At 39.8% G+C, this 17454-nt stretch overlaps 1 protein-coding gene across 4 annotated transcripts in view; it reads left to right on the forward strand.

Annotated features, from left to right (window-relative positions):
• The window catches only part of GREB1L (GREB1 like retinoic acid receptor coactivator), a 138223-nt gene that overhangs the window by 77952 nt on the left and 42817 nt on the right, over positions 1–17454 (forward strand). For 3 of the 4 annotated variants that reach the window (XM_065668095.1, XM_065668096.1, XM_065668094.1), the window contains 4 exons: positions 7837–8013; positions 10781–10957; positions 12851–12988; positions 16242–16376. In XM_065668095.1, the coding sequence (XP_065524167.1) occupies positions 7837–8013; positions 10781–10957; positions 12851–12988; positions 16242–16376 (627 nt within the window). The remainder of the gene's footprint in view (positions 1–7836; positions 8014–10780; positions 10958–12850; positions 12989–16241; positions 16377–17454) is intronic. The other variant, XM_065668097.1, reaches the window with a different exon arrangement.

Consider the following 17454-nt stretch of genomic DNA (forward strand, 5'->3'; position numbering starts at 1 on the left):
GTATAATGCCTACTCTCTACAGTTGGAAACTCTTGAACTAGGAAGTCTGGAAATACAGTTTACAGTCAAGGTCTTAAATCTGAGAAAATAGTGATTAAGAGGACTTGTTTTAGGACATAAAAGGTAATGTATTACTTGAAGGCAGTGTCTAAGATTGGCTGTGGCACTTCATTAGTGTCTGAAAGCCCCTTATTTTCTGTGGTAATTGGTTTACTGTCCTCAAAGAAGTTACGTAAGTCAGCACCAGTACAGCTGATTCTCAGTTTATCCCTAAATTATTCTCACAAACACTGGCAAAGCAGGATTTAGTTGCTTCCATGGGCAGAATGAAGACTTTGAAGAGAGAAAATGGAGAGGAGGCTTGGTGTTGCTTCTGCTGCCAAGGGGATAAGAGGTATGGTAGTGGAAGCTTTGTTTTGTCTTCCCCATCTGTTTGTTGGCCATTGTTTGTTTACCCTGAGATTTCCTGACTGTTGGTCAAGATGAGCAAAAGTATTGACAGTACTGTTTTTGTTTGGTTTTAAATGCATCAAAGAAAAGGTCAGATCATTATGCTCATACCTATTTGGACCAAGTAAACTCGATGTAATTTGTTCATCTTATCCCATAATTGTTCTATTCTGCAGATGGAACATCCTTAAAGAAGGAAGATCTATTCATATCAGATGTGCTCTCTTAAAAACACCCTCCACCCCCACAAACACTTGAAAACAATCAACCCTCCTCGCCAGGTCCAAAAGCCCTTCTTGACATTTTATTAAATGCCTTCTGGAATTGTGAGCCTCCTTGTGCAGAGTTCATAAGAAGTTACTATTTATAGAATGGTTTTGCATCTTACTGTAGCAGTGATAGAAGTAAGCATTAGTCACTGGTAATTCTTTGACATTTTGGAGAGTACTTAGTGGCAAATGTTGACTGTTTTGCCTTTACCCCTTCCTTGCAGCTTACATGGGCATGTTTACTCTCCGTAACAATGTACTGCCAGTTCCCTGTAACACAAGGAATAGAAAGCCTGGATTATGGGAAGCTGTGGAATATTGTTGGGAGAATTTTTTTTCACACAGAAGCATTTTTGCTGTCCTTTGGAAGATAGTAAATTGGTAGGAGGAGAGAAGGAGAAAGTATAACATTATGTTTCACTAGGAAGGTATTCTCTATTGAGGACAAGTATCAGTAAATCCTGTGTCAATCTGCTGTGGAGAAGAGGAGCAGTTCTGATCACTTCTGTTAAAGAAATGTAAAATAAGTTGAGCAGGATGCAGAGGAGAACCAACAGGATGGTAGGAGGAAGAAGTTCTATCTAATGTGGCTCTTTGCCTACCAGGACAAAAGCTGAGATGGACTATGCCTTTCAAATTTATAAAGGATAAAAAAAAAGTAAGGAGGAAGAAATGCTGGTCAGTCGTGCCAACAGGGCCCTGCAGAAGTGTAATGGCTGCATAAAATCTTTATGAATGCATTCAGGTTAAAGCTTTAGTGTTCTTTAATTGCTGGTGTCACAGTTCTGGACCAGCCTGGCAGTAGTAGGAGTAGGACTGAAAACCTTATCTGGCTCCAAGGCCATCATGTGTATGATTGTGAAACAGCTTTTTATATTTATATACATCAGGAGATCTTTCTCAGACTCATACACGCATTCTAGTGATCCCTGGTTGCACTTGCAGGTCCAGACAAAAATGTTAGTTGTGAGCTTTCAGATAAACGTCTGTGTATTTGCTTGAGAGGTGACCTTCCATCCACATGCAAACTGTTCCATGTTCTCCAGTGTTGTTCTGAAGGAACTGATTTAGAAAAAAAGTGTTTTTGTGACTGGAAAAGGAAAGGAGAATATGTTTTTTTAAATACTGCTAATGATCTGTTAGGACAGTTTTATGTAAGTGCTTAAAACACCCAGGTTCCCAAACGTTCACACTGCAGACCATATCTCAGCAAGACATTAATCTGATAGTTCATCTTTCATCTCATTAATTTGCTCTTCCAGGGATGTACACAGGATTGCTGCCTTTGTTTACATCCCTTATCTTAGTTATTTCATTACAAAGATAAGTAACATTAAGAAAATGTTGAAGATTACTGATAGAGTAACTGAAGTCACTGTGTGTTTGAATGCTTTAACCTAAGCACGTATTTAATTGCTTATCCAAGAGCAAAATATTGGTACTAAAACCTGCAGTTCATAGCTCCACTTGCTGTAAAACCTGTTTCCCACCTTCTAACAAAGATGGGGTGAAAACTTTTTCCCTTTTAAAGTATCTATGCTGTTTGCTTTTCCTGAATTCAGGATGTGTGCCATAATCATCATATCATTTTCTGTGGTGACTTGTTCTTTATTCAGATGGCTGAATTGTCAGCCACATGGGTGCAGAAAAAGTAGATCTTGATGCCTTTATTCATTGGTGAAAAAAGTCAGTGCCTCACAAGCAACAGTTTGTTGGCTGTGTCTTCTCAGTTGGCCACAGTACTAGATCACTTCCCTATTAGCCCATTGGAAAAAGCAACTGTGGTTGCTGTTGATCCTTGCTATTTGTCATAGGAGATTCATCTATTTTCAGAGGCTTTTTTTTTTCTTTGCTGCTCAACACAAACTTTTAGAACTAACTTAACACCTTCCAGGAAAATAAGGTTTCAAGAAAAATAATTCTTCATTTTCATACAGGTACCTCAGGTAGGCAACAAAATAATACAAGAAGCAGTTCTGAACCATTTGTTTGCTGTAGCTTTAAAAGAGTTTGTTTCTAATTTGTGGAATAGGGTTTTATGCAAGCAGTGGGAAACACAATAGTAGCACCTTTCTTTTGTTAGTAAATCCTCAATTTACTTGATGCTTAAAGAAGGACCAAAGTAGTTTCAAAAGCAATTAGGTAAGCAGGTACTTAACACCTGATCAGTTACTGTGAAGTTACAATAGCAAGTGACAGTGAGTGGTAATTCATATGTAATTCTTGGAAGCTAATTCCCTATGCAAATACCTCATTTACTGCCGTACAACAAGGGCCTGATACCCCACATTGAAACTACTTTTTACTTGTGGGGAAAGGTAAAAGACATACAGATTTCATTTTTAAGAAGATTCCAGCCTTTTAGGTGTTGACAGTTCTGGGAATACATTTTCATTTTCAGTAAGACTTGCCTGGATTAATTTCAGTGCAGTGATGTTGGAGAATGCTTCTCAGAAGCGAAAACTAATGAATTTTCTTTCAAAGAAATGCAGATAATGTCTGTTAAAGCTATTCAGTGTTCTTTTTTTTTTTTCTTTGTGACTGCTCTTGGTATTTGCAAATCTCTAATCACAATATAAGTGCCTGATCTTTATTTAAAACAAAGCTGAGATCCTGGGGGAAGATGACTATTTTTAGTGGAACAGCTCAGCTCTGTGCATTTTCTTTTTATAATTACATGTTGGTGAACAATTTCGTGAGGAGAAGTTGTTTTGTTTTAGTGGCTTGAGAGTTTTCTCCTCTTCATAGTTAGAGGTCTATCCAAGGTACACAGGTAAATCTGACACTGAAGTGCCATTCTTTTTTCTTAAGAGTTGTATCTGTTAGTGCTGCTTGACACAGAGAACTAGGTGCAAGCTCAATTATAAATGAATAGCTATGAAATGTAATAGATTTTGCATGTTCTATGTCTTAAGCATGGGCAGCACAAGTTCTGCTTGTACAGAGACATCACGTCTTGTCTTTCCTAATGTGGAAATAGTCAACTCTGACATAATATCAATGCAAAGTCTTGCAAATAGAAAAGAAGATTGGGCTCTCTGTGTTGCTTGCTAGCTGGAAAAAGAAAACGAGAGAAGGGGATGAATCCCTCCTTCCTCTCCCCACAACCAGTTACGTGCTTCCAAATCAGTGTTTCTTGGTTGGAACTTTCTCATTAAGTTCTAAAAAGCAGCAGGAACTTAAAAAGTAGAAGAGTGATTTGTAGTCCTGAAAGCCAAGGGAAAGAAGTATAATGAAGGGCTCTTGAGTATACCATCTGCATGTCTTGAAGGGAAAATTCAAGAGTTACACTGCTCAGAAGCAGGTTGGCATTCTCTCCATATCTCCTCAAGGAAGGGATCCCTAGCCGTTCCTGGCCAAGCCCAGTAGCCCTCCTTGGCTCTCTTCTGGCTGCTGTTGACTAAATAAGAGAAAAGCCCCCGGAGGCTCTGAGAAGGGTCTGCATGGGCTGAGCCTTCTTGTTGCTCACCCACTGGGATCCCTTTCTGTTCCACACTATGGGAGCCTGAGGAAGCCCTTTAGTACCAGCCTTGTTACTTGTCTCACTCTTTCAGGAAACGAGGTTTCAGCAGATGCCTGTGAGCTCTGCCGCCTGTCTGTTGGGAAGCTGATGGCTGCTTTCTGCTGTTTTTGGCAGAGAGGTATTGATCCTCAAGGTAGTGAATTTCAGCAAGATTTGTGATTTTCAGGAGCTGGTTGGATGACATCGGAGTCCCCAAACTAATGTCCCCGGGGGCAGAAAAGTAATTATAGCTCTTCTCTAACACAGCCTGAACATTACAGAGGTATGTGCTGGCCAGTCTCTGATCCAGAGATGTCGCCAGCCAAAGCAGAGGATGCCAGAGGAGATTGTGCAAGGAGGAAGTGTAGTGATCTGAGACAATTCAGGGGATAAATCTTAGTTGTTATTTCCAGCTTAGGCAGGGTGTAGCATTTTTATAGGATACTCCTATATATCCTAAATGGCAAGAAATACTAATACTAATATTCAGATCAACAGTCTCTCAGGTGAGGGGCTGCTGGTGCCCATGATAATAGACTGAGATACATCAGTATCTGCTAAGGGTACTGATGCATGGGTCCTACTAAGAGGTTACTGATAATGCTTATAAACTTGTTAAGATGTTATGGTGCTTTTATTGTGCCTTCTGCCAGGGGGACTCGTGCAGATTGGTGATTTGCAGCTGCTCCAAGTGTAGCTGAAGTTATTTTGCTTCTAACCTGGATAACATCCAAGTCTTTGCTTTCGTCTCAATGTTGTATGCTCTTTCTGAAAGCAAGTCTGTGTCGAAACATAACTGTTAACGATGTTGACAAGAATCCTGCTTTCTCTGGTGTCCTAGTGTGGCTGTTGCTAACAATTCATTCAAAAGCCCCTTACTGGTCACCGTTTGTGCTTCTGGGTATTTCCTGAAAATGTTTAGGTAGAGACAAGGCTAAAGAGTGATTGTGTGAATGTGCAGGTTTAAATCTGTTTTGAGATCTGGAAGCACTTGCTGTTTCATAATCCTTGGCTACAGATTTCCTGTTTGCCGACATTGTCAGCAGTGGGGAATTTCTCTATTTTAGATCTAGATGTAGAGTGGTATTCTCTAAGCTCGTCAGCTACTCAGGTTTCCCTGAATGCCGAAATATTTAAGGCCACTTTTGAAAATTCTAGATGTGATACCCAACTAGCATGAACAGTTGAATAAGCAAATTCTGTTTTGAATGTAAGGGAGTTTTGTTTCTAGATCTATCTGCAATGTTTCTAAATTACATTAAAAAGTCTAGATAATACTTCACCTGGTACCTAGCCTTCCATTCGATTAGGATCAGTGTGTTTCTAAGGAAAACACTTTAAAGTGTTTAATATACTAAAATGAAAACACGTCTACTCAGAAAAGAATAAATTTTGATGTGTAACTTTTTATTGGTCAGTTATTGTTATAGTCCTCTGATTTGTAAATAGAAACTTAAGTCACTTCATTTTAGTTCACTGCCTGGAAGGTGTGTGTGAGGGGCTAATCCATGCGAGCTTTCAGTTCAAATGAGCTGTTGCTGGAACTGAGCTGACTGAATAACTGAACAAACTATTCAGCCAAGAGCTGGTTCAGCAGACTGTGGGTGTAGGCACAAGACTGGGCCTGTATCAGACCCTGTTTTCAGCAAGCTGCTGCTTGCCAGGAAGTTCATGCTAGCTGATTCCGTGCATTCCACTTTGTACATGCTCTTTGCCTGGTACAGTTTTGAGATAAAACAAGAAACAGCTTTCACCATTTTTGCTGAAGCTTTAAACCATGGGTTTTAGTACAAGGGTGCAGGCACAAACCTTAATAATGGTTGAGGTGGCTCTTGGTTAAGCTGTGATCATGTTGTATTTCCACCTGCTCAGTCAGTGTCTTTCTCCAATGGTTTGATTTTTTTTCTCTTACAATTTCTGTAGCAACTATGGACGACTTGAATAACATTTTAAATTAAGTGTAAGTTATATACATCAATAGCTGAAGTCTTAACGGGTATTACAGTAACTTCAAATTTAGTGTGGTATGCTTTTTGACAAAAATGTTGATTAGTGTGATTATGATTTTCTTTACTTTGAGGTACTGATTCATGCAGATCCATGCATGTGTTGTCTATGTTATGGTATTTCTGTGGTTGTAGCAAAAGAGAGATGGTCAATGGATAAATGTAGGATGACTTTGGATATTCTGAAATGGGGGTGGGGGATTCAGCTGCTGGGAGATGTGTAAGGCCAGACTGTAGCACTGATTTTGCAGCTGGAGAAGTGAGAATTGGAGGGGAACACAACATAACAGTCTGGTTCTTTATAAAACTTGGTAGTGCTTTCATTGACTTCTGCCTAAGGGAAGTCATAAAGCCTGATGTGATCGTATCCTTTCCTGTGGAGGAAGCCACATGACTATTGCTTTCTCTCAGACCTGTTGTTTCCTTGCTTGAAAGTACAAATTACTCACTGAAAATAACATCCGGGAGCTGTACAAAAAAGTGTCAGGTGATTTTGATCCCTGTAAGTCCATTGTTGGAGCTAATGGAAGGGTCTTACAATGTTAATTCACTTAGTCAAAAGAATCAAACTTTGAGGCTGGCTTTGGTTTGAGCAAAAGATTGGACCAGCTGGACCTCCAGAGGTCCTATAATTGCTCTAAGCTGTCCAAGCCAGGCCTTTGAAAATCTCCACCATGGATGCTTGGTGCTCACCTTGAGTGCTGAGCTCTCAGGTTTGCCGCTGCAGTGCCTGGCCATGCTTTTTTGTGTGTCTATGCCTGCCACATAACTTGCTGCAGGACATGGAACAGCAACAGCTCACTTCAGCCTCCAGTTTTGCTGACTCCTGCTGCTGGCTTTAGCCCTACATTGGCCAATAGCACAAGAACCAAGGTTATGTTCTTATTTTGTGTGCATATGTGTATTTGGATGGGAAAAAACCTAACTAGAGACTCTAAGTCGTGCAGTCCATTGAGACTTCAAGAGAGAGTTGGAAACTTACAGAAAACATGGTGTACATCTCTAAAACCAGAGAATTAATTTTCTACTTTCTGGAATTCTTAAAATGTATAGACAAGTTGAAAAAGAGATTCTAGAATATTTTTCCTTTAGTAGGTAGTACTAAACTTCAGTCATCAATTTTTATCATTCCTTTATGTTACTTAATGATGTTTACGTACAGATGCCAGCCTGTTACAAACAACAAAGACAAAATTGGTTATCTTGAAAAGACAGTGAACTAAAATTTGGCAAAGAAAAAATACTCTTTTGCGTGTTTGAAGACCTGTTTTCTGTTATGCAGTTACAAACTTTTCTTCTTGTTTTGAATGTTTGTTGAAAAATTAAGTTTCTGAGCCATTTGATGTCTGGTCTTCATAGACTTACTTCTTTCCTCTGCTTGAATATCTTCAGGATCTCTTTAAAATAATGTTATCTGTTGTGTCTGAAACTCTGAGCTAGTGAATCTGGTGAGATGCTATCTCAATTTCCCCTGTTTCCCATGAAAAGGGCATATTAAAGCCCCCAGTTACAGCATGAGGTTGTGAAGCCCCATTCACTTCTGTAACTGATAAAAAGAAGAAAATGAAATCTTTTGAAGATTTATCATTTGTTTTGGTTTGTTTTGTAGGTTTTTGTCAAGCAGGCAAGGATTTACGGTTAGTATCTCTGTGCATGGAGCAAATTGATATCCCAGCAGGCTTCCTGTTAGTAGGAGCCAAATCTCCCAACCTTCCTGAGCACATTCTAGTCTGCGCTGTTGACAAGCGGTTTTTGCCAGATGATCATGGAAAAAATGCACTTTTAGGTAAGAGATTTTTTTTCTTCAAGCCATAATAATTCAGAGAATAAGGTCAGCTCGGAATTATCTGAAGTCATTTCAGCCAATGACCTTCAGTTAGAAATATGTTGAGGAGAGGCTTGGTTTTGTTAAATTTAGATCTGTAGCTGAACCTGCCTTAAAAGCCCATTTTAAAACAAGTCCTTGATTCCACAATTAACTGCAATCAAAGCTTGGTGATTTCTGTGTGGGCAGAAGTCAATTGTAGCCCTGGCAATCTAAATGTGAACTATTCATGTACTCTTTACCGATGCTTACAGCATTTTCATTTAAGAAGAAATCTGCTCATGCCACTATTGAAGATGAGCTATCTATTTTTCTGTGGATTAAGGGACAAACTCTGCCCTTGGCTCCATCAGGAACATTGTTCTCAATAGGAGCTCTGAGGGCAGTTTGCTTCTCAAAATCTAATACTTCTCCAAAACCTAATGTGTGTGTGGGGAAAAAACCCCCACCTTTGCATCATAATTGGTTACATTTATGAGCTTTAAAATTTTAATACAAGAATGCTACTTGGTGATTGAGGACAGGCATATGTGCACTTAGGTTTCCTGCTGGCTCACAACCGGTGCATATTTTAACAGGCTAGTAAAAGTGATTTAGTATATTTTGGCTCCTTTAGCCTGTTTTGAATTTGCTGTCCCATTTCTCTCTCCAGTCATCATGCTGCCTAGCATATATTCAGAAAGACCTTTCAACAGGGAAGAAATTACAATAAAACATAAATACCCTGATTTATCCACACTGCTCAAATTCTGGTCCAGAGCAGCAATGTTTAGCATAACTATTGAAAACTCCTAATTTTTGTACTTATGTTCTTTAATGTTATTTCTTCCTTAAATCTATTTACTATGCTACTAAACACCGTAAACCTCTGCACCTAAGGCTGAAATCCCACTGACCTGAGTCAGATAGGAGCTGTGGGGTGATATGCCCTTGCTGGGTACAGTTGGAAATGTGGGCTTATGGGATTATTTGGTGTGTACTGTTGTCCTCAGAGGCATTTCTCCCCCACTGATCAGGGGAGGTGTAAAGAACTGATCAATAAGAACTATCTGACAGACAGACAGATGGTATTTAGTCTGATTAAATGTGGTACTACTTGGCTTTGTTGGTAAGCCTTCTTCCCCCCACCCCTCAGCTTTGTGTCCATCTTACCATTTCTGATGTAGTTTCGTAATGAGCCTAGTGACTCACATCTCTGCTCTGGCATTGCTCATGTCATATGTTTAAATGCCTCTATGTTCATGACAAGTACCTGTGGGGAGAGAATTGGCTTGGTAGCTCTGTGAGACCCTGATGACTGTTTCTGACAGCTATGGAAAGGCACCTGTGGGTTGCAAGGCAGAAGAGGAGAACTGATTTAGTTCCATGAGAAACAGGATGAAATAATCTACTTGGAATCCTCAGCAGCATGATGGTAAAAGATGATAATGAGGCGCAGTAAGGCTAAAGATAATGGCCTAATTAACAGGAGTTCTGCAGAAAATGCATTGTGTCAAAAGGACTGAATATTTTTTTTTCATAAAGCTACAAATTTGGTTGCCAGGTGAGTGTAGGAGCCAGTGTTCTCCACGGTGCTTGGCATTGTTGAAAATAATGATAGTCATGAGGATGAAAATTGGTTCTGTTAGAGATCTTGAGCTGATCAGTGAATGGGGGAAAAAACCCAAACAACCACAAAATTAAGGCATTTCTACTTGGTATTAATTTGTTCAGCTCTATTATAAATAATTATCCATGTTCCAGAAAGAATATAAAATATTTCTTCATTAAGGGTTGAAAGCAACTCAGAGATGAGTGGAGTGGCAAGTAAGCCAGAAGAGTTTAATTGTCCGGCATTAGATAGTAGAGAGCTTATTCAAACAACAAGGATTTTAAGGCAGGCCTATTTCAGAACATGCCCTGTGCTTTGTTCAAAGAGATTATAGCCCACAGCCATCTCTGTACAGCATTCCCATTCGCATGGTTGTGAATGGCACTGGAAATCAAGAGTGCTTACAATCCTCAGTCTCGACCCTATCTTGCAGAACTCAACTCAACTCTGTTGAAACCATGATGGAAACATTGCAGAAAAGCAGACTTTGTTCCTGAATCTGTTCCTTTCATGAGAGGTTGTAGGTTTTTAATAACATTCTGAAGCACTCCTAACTTTTGCCATGAAAATCTTGACCTCAAATGATTGATTGCTTTTAAGACTTTAAGAAGCTTGTAAGGTCCAGCTCTCTTGGAAAGTGCTTTGTAAAAATGAGTCTCAGTGAAAATTTATCGCACATTAAGGTTCATTTTAGTCGCATGAAATTATTACTATGGATTAGCCACTGTTTTGAGAGAGAGATGCGTGCAGCTTGGTGCTCCTGGGTTTTTAAATGTAGAAAAATGGAATTACATTCTTTTCTGATGGAAATTTCCTAGTTTGGCATCATAGTTCTTCCCCTGCCAAGTAGTTATTCCTTTCTGCACTGTGTAAAGTAGAAAATTGGTGGTAGGATTTTGGCATAAGTTAATAAGATCTAGAAAGATGGAAAAGTTTCAGAAAAGCTAAGACTAAAATCTGCCTGTGTTTGGCTGCTTCCTGACACACATGTACTGTGAATGTCGATCCATGGAAACTGTCTGGCTGAAGGCCTCTGGTAGCCCTGAACTGGATATGCAGGTAGGTTAAAACAGCCTTACTCCGTGCAGATAGTACCAGTCATTTAATCCGTATATATCTTCTGCTTCATTCTTCCAGGGTTCTCTGGGAATTGTATAGGCTGTGGAGAAAGAGGATTTCGGTACTTCACAGAGTTTTCTAATCATATCAACCTGAAATTAACCACTCAGCCAAAGAAGCAGAAGCACTTAAAGTACTACCTAGTAAGAAGCTCCCAAGGCGTACTGTCAAAGGGACCCCTTATTTGCTGGAAAGGTAATAAAGATGCCCGTTCACTTATGGGATTTTTATTCTATTAGTGTGATGTTGAATAAAAAATTGAAAGCTGCTGTTGCAAATGTATGCATCAAAAGGAACTGTAGAAGATGACTTTCATTATTGCACTGATTTCGCTGAAGTCTGGGTTTTGCCAAAGAGGTCTTAATAGTAACCATGCAATTGTAAAGAGACCTCCTCCATTTCCCCGTACTTTCAGTAGAAGCACTAAGTCTGCCCATCTTAAGATGTGCAGCCATCTTGGTAGAAGAAATAAGGTGCTCAGTCTGCTGATTCTTTTCTGTGCCTGAAGCAAGATGACTCACAGCCAGGGCTCCAACATTGGCTTTCCACTGATATTCATCTTAGCTGGTGCAATTCAATTTGTCTAATGCCTGAGGACAGCTAGCACACTATAAGATTAAGAAAGCTCAGGCCACTGATCTCAGGGAAAGAGGAGAAATCTTGCATATTATTGCCATTTATAGTGTGTTTTACACTTGGGCTTAGCCTCCAGTGGAGCAGCCTGTGCAATATTATGTGCTAAAGAGATTACATTTGTGACCCAAAGGAAAGGTAGCCATGGGGCCTGTTATTGGTGGATGCAGGTTTTTGGAGCTAGAACCATGCCAAGACTCAAGGAGGGAATGGTTTACCTACTCACTGTCTAATAAGCTGGTGTATATGCAGAAAGCTTGTCTTCCTCAGCTGTGGCCTCACTCAGTAAAGACAGTTTGATCTGGTGCCTGTTGTTCCAGAGAGGATGATGTGAGGAAAGGAGAAGCTCCACAGGAGGACTGACACGCATCTGAAGAGTCACATCCTTATGTGAATAGCAGCATGACACCAGAAAGAGATGGTTATCACTGAGCTGTATGAGCGATTGTAGTATTGTATCAGTTAGCGGTTCAAAGGGGTCCTGGCTTCAGCTGCTTTTCTGTTACATGTATAATCAACTACAGCTTTAGAGTAAACGTGTATTTCAGCAGCATTTTTCACACAAGACTACAGAAAGATTTAATTTGGCAGTGAAGTTCCAGCTGCAGAAAAAGGAAACCTTAATGTACTTTTGGAATCCTTTTCCTGAAACCCCACCCTGGTGCTCATGCAGTTGAGATTGGCCTAGTAAATGCAGTCAGGAGTAACGAGGCAGTTACTGGGGTCACTTTTGGTTATATGCTGATTATAAGTGTTTTGAGGACCCACGGAAGTTTAGGGAGTTGGCCAGGAATTGACCTCATGGGCATTTTTTCAATATGCTTTATCGCCCTATTGCTACCATCCGTCTGGTAACCCTCCACTCTTTACTTACATTAAAGGCCTAATTAGAAGAAGAGAAATGCTCCTAAATACTCCCTTTTCTTCAAACAAAACCTGATTAGATCTCAGTTTTAAAACCGGATTCATGTGTGATTTTTAAGGCGACTTTCTCCTCCCTCAACTCGGTTTTCATCCAGACAGACAGTCACAGCGCTGAGATCTCCCTGGAGGTTTTATGGAGGCATACTAAGAATGTGGGTTTCAGCACGATTTCTCCTTTTAAAGGGCAACAGATGACGGTTTGTATAAAGGTTGTGCCACAGAAGTCGCGGAGTGTTTCCTGGGATATGTCCAGTATCTCCAGATCTCTTGGAAGCTGCAAACAGAGGGCTCTTGCCATTTTGCAGCATCTGGTCTGTATTTGCCTGGCGCTCTGAGTGGCCCCCAGGGAAGTTTTGTTAATTAGAAGGCAAAGTTGACTAAACTGCGAGAGCCGTGTTTTCGCTGAATGCTGCCGTTTGCTGCTGTTTGTTGTACGTGCTGTATGTTTTGCTTTTAACATTTTGTCGCCTTTCACCACCGTGTTGCTGAACTTTCTTTCTGGAAGGCAGGCCTTGTTAATATGTACTGTAGCTGCTTCGTTTGCAGAATGTAGAAGCAGGCAATCATCTGCTGTTAGCCTCTCTGCTAAACCAAATCCTTCGGTGTCACCGTCCACGACCCCAGAGGGTGGATCAGCTAATGGATACAAATCAGGGTTCACTCAGACAGGTAGGAGCTGAAAGTGCTGTAAAGATAACCATTGGGGGTGGTAAGTTACCTCAGGTGCTGGTGGTTCAGGGATGCTGCAAATAACTGGGTGTTTACCTCAAACCATGTGCAGATTACAGCAGGGAGGATGCCTTTCAAAATTTGCTTTGTGAAAGATTAAGACACAAGTGAAGCTGAAGGTTAGCTCGGTCCCCATAGGAGTAGTCGATTCAAAAGTGTTAAAGGATCTTTTGATTAATTCGTTTGATTCTGTTCCTCCCTGTGTTGGTTTCATTTATTTTGTGGATCTCAAAATAACTTGAATTACACATTTCTAGGGAGGTGTTTGCTTAGTCTATAGGCTAGGCTATTTGTCTCAAAAAGGAAAATAATCTCCTTTTGAGGCTAGGGGGGTAGTTTTTATTTATTTGCTTATTTATTTATTTAACTTTTATTGCACACAAGGGTGTGCTTAGAATAGCAATTCCCCCATACGCATACAGCGGTTTTGGGTTATGTGAGCTAAGATGCATCTTATAACTGTTCTATAAAGCTATTAATGGTATACTCAAACAAGGCGAAACTATAAAAATCAATTATTGGCTGGCAAAGAAGCAGCATCTTCGTTTCATTTATCTATTTATTGCAAATAACCAAGGTGCTTTTCTTTGAGGTTTTTTTTTTCCTCATTGCTTTATTGCAGCTCCATCTGTGCTGTTGTGCGGTTTTGTGTCTGTTTGTGCTACTTCTTGAAAAATTAGAAACAGGAGAAAACTTTCTGTTAGTTCTTGCAATGGGTTGGTTGTTTGTACCAGAGCAAACGTTTCTCTAGGGGAGTATGAAATGCAGATACAAAACTGAGGTTGTTAAAACTCTTCTTCCACTTTGAAAGTACATTAAAAAGGAATAACAAAAGCTGAACGCATGCATTCTTACGAAATTGTAATTGCTGATCAGTATGTTCAGAGACACTTTCCCCAGGTGGTCACCCCTGTCTCTGTTTAGGAAGCTATATGCTTTAGACTTGCATTAAAATGAAATGAGTGTTGTTTAAGTACATCTGTGTTTCATTGCATGATCCCTTGGCTGCCAGGTCCTGGCGTGTGAACTGTGCAGATGCATGAGAACCTATTTATTTGAAACAAAAAGCGATCCAATATTTACACAGCTTTGTCTTCTATTGTACCTGCCAAGTTAATAGATACACCTTTTATATACTGCTTTTTCCTTATCACTCACTGTGATTTTCAGTCTACTTGGTGCTTCTTTGTGTCACTGTTTGTACTCTTGGGTCATGGTTGCCAAAACCTTTCCGTCTCCTGCTGTTATCTTCTAGTGAAGATAATGCCACATTCATATATATGAATCCCCTGTGACCAGGAGAAGGGGGGAGAGCATGTTTTTTTGGTGGTGTGAATTCTGACATGTGTCACCTATGATGGAGGCCTGACTTTTTCCCTCCTAGGCTCTGGACAGCTGTTTGTACTTCAAGTTGACCTCTTGGTTGTTTTGTAACAGGACTACTTTTTAGCAAGTCACTTTCTGAAGTTGTTTTCAGTTTATTGCCAACTCACACCCATTTTTTTCCTTGTAAACTTGTGTCAGTATTTCTGGTTTCTGCCTTTATAAATGTGTGAGTGGTTTGGCCTCCAAGTTCTGGAAGATGCCTTTAGGTAGGGAGTTGTGGGCACACTCAGAGTACTGCATTGAAATGGTAATTTCATGATAGAAATTAGAACACGAGAGAATTCTGAAATACCGTAGTTAATGTTGGCAGTATGGTGTGGCCATGACATTGCAGACAGGTGTCAGGTTCACCTTTCATGGTGATGTGTGAAGATGCAGTTCTGTTGCAAAGAAGAGGTAACTGGTGATGAAAAATGGCTGAAACCTTGAACAATATCAAAAATTCAATTTTAGCAGGCACATGAAAGGGAAAACTTCAGGTGTTAAAAGGGCGTTAGGCAACTGGACAGTTTGCTTTGAGGAAAGCTTTAGCACTACATATTTGCTGTATCATATTTAACGAGAGGTCAGTGATTTTCTCCAAAGCCCCTGGCCTGGTGGTCTGTTTTGTTCAGCATTCAGAATAATTCCCGTGAATGTATACAAGGTTTTCTGGTGGAGCAGCAGCAGTAAAGACTTCTGTGTTTGTTACCCTCTCAGTTACTTTGTCTGGCAAAGCAGACTGTCCTTCCCACTCTCCTTCACCAAATGGTGTGTGGCCTGAGGGTGAATATATTTGGCAGATCAAGTTGGTCTTTGCCGTCTGTTTTCTTTACCCAGCTGTTTTACTAGGACATCTGTAGGTGAACTTAGCCTACTTTGCCTACTTGTTGCAGACTACTTTCTGGACAGATGCTGAGTGAATATTCTTTCACTCCAGTTAAAAGAATTTGGGTTTGTCAGTGTATTGTCATTCGAATATTGAATTTTTCTTGAAGTAAATTGCTGATATTTAAAGTAGGGGTCTACATGCTGAGAGGTTTGGAATTGTTTCTGATTTACAGTTTTATACTGGGCAAGAATTATGGTTTGTTCTTCAGTTTATCCAAGTAAAAAATGAGGTTTATATTTTTCAGACTTGGTAAAGTGCTCTAAGGGGCTGCTGTTTGGGCTCAGATACCCTTCATTTCTTATCCAGACTTACAAATGGATGTACAGTTCTCATAGCCTTATAGATAGTAGTGTTGTAAGGAGGATAACCTCCTTACAACATTTGATATTTTTTCTGCCTTAAGTCAAGCTCAGCTATGTCTAAACTTCTCTCGAAGACTGAGTAGCTTGTTCTCGAAAATCTCAGGTGGTGGAGATTCCACAGCCTTCTAAAGCAACTTATTCCAGTGCTTATTCACTATGCATGCTGGGAGCAAGTCATGTATCTTCTTCCCTTCACTTTCTCATCTGTAACATGGGATAACTGTTTACTTGCACATCCTGTGAGGGTATTTTGAGGAACAGTAAGATAGTGCTTTCTACAGTTAAAGTACTTTTTTGAGTGTATGGAATAGAAAATATTGTGGAAGAGATCAGTCATGGGTTTGGTAGATTATAATATTCTATAGGAACACCCAGTTAAATGTTTGTTATGACTCCTAAAAAATACCAATACATGGTGAATTCTTAGGAGCGTAAAAATAATTATTATATGCATTATAAATTATTATATGCATAAGTGAGTTTAGATAAATGTGTGTGACTGTTTATATAAGTTATATACACACGTATATAGATTGTTTTAATCTTTACTTAATTAAACAACTTATTTTCTCAGATTCTTCTGTATTCAGTCCAGCAAAATCATCTTCTGCTATTAATTTAAGTGGAACTCAAGACCCATCCCGGAACAAGAACATTGTGAAACCTCTGGCTCTGTCAGTACAGCTCGTAGGAAAAGCGTTTGCTGCAGGTACAGCTTTGCTTTCCAGGATAGCTCTCAGCTATCCTGGAAATCACTATCTTAACAGCCAAGAAATAATTGAGTCATCATTTTGGTGGGAAAAGAAAAGGAAGATGTTCACTAGCGTTCTCCAAAACCCTCATCTTCTTGCAGTCCTCTGCACAGAAATTTTTCATGGCCATTACTGTTCCGAAAGTGAGCCTCATCTTGGCTTTCAGATTTGACATTGTGATAAAAGTGCATGTCATACCCCTTGTTGCACTTCCTAAGATACCTAAGAGAGCATGAAAGTCACCTCTTGATATCACACTGATTCTTGCCTCAGTAAGTGAGAGCTGTGTGGTGTTCTGCCTTTGTAACAGGTATAGTTTCCCCACATACATTTAAAGGGGTTTTAATATCTGTGCTGTTTTAATTATTCATTTCTGTATTGTGTGTTTAATAACTTAGGATCCTCAGCTGTGGTATCTAAATCCCTTACTGGTTCTCTGTTGTGATATTCTGGTTGTTTATTACTTTAGCTGGTTATTCCTTTAGGCAATGAAAAAGAAAGATTACTACAGGGAAGTATGCTTGAATAAGAAAAACTATAAATTTATTTGGTTTATATATGCACATGAGCATTAAATTTTATAATGATGTATTATATCTGCTATTTTATACAATTTATATTTGTTGTACATAATATTATGCTGCACCTAATGAATCAGTAACGGGTTTCTTATGTAAAATACCCTTTTCCCCTCCATACTTGTGTAAGAGAATTTATCTTGCAGTGAAATGACTTCCGACCATTTCAGCCGCTTCTGTAACTGACCCATATTGACCATCTCTGTCCATACCAAATCACTGACTGAGTAAAAATGGGGAACATCACTGGGCAAGTGACGTTATTCAGATTTTGCTAATTGGCAACCTGAGGCTCTTGTGCCTGTATTTGTTTGGATGACTGGCTGGAGAGTTCCACTTTGCGTTGCTTTAAGCCAAATACCCACATTTCAAATGCCTTCTGTTGCAGCTTACATCAGCCAGCTGCAAATCTCCTGCTGCTGCTCCTGGAATATGTTCCTGGGAGCTAAGTCCATGT

This window comes from Lathamus discolor, chromosome 2, assembly GCF_037157495.1.
Source record: "Lathamus discolor isolate bLatDis1 chromosome 2, bLatDis1.hap1, whole genome shotgun sequence".
Lineage (NCBI taxonomy): Eukaryota > Metazoa > Chordata > Aves > Psittaciformes > Psittacidae > Lathamus > Lathamus discolor.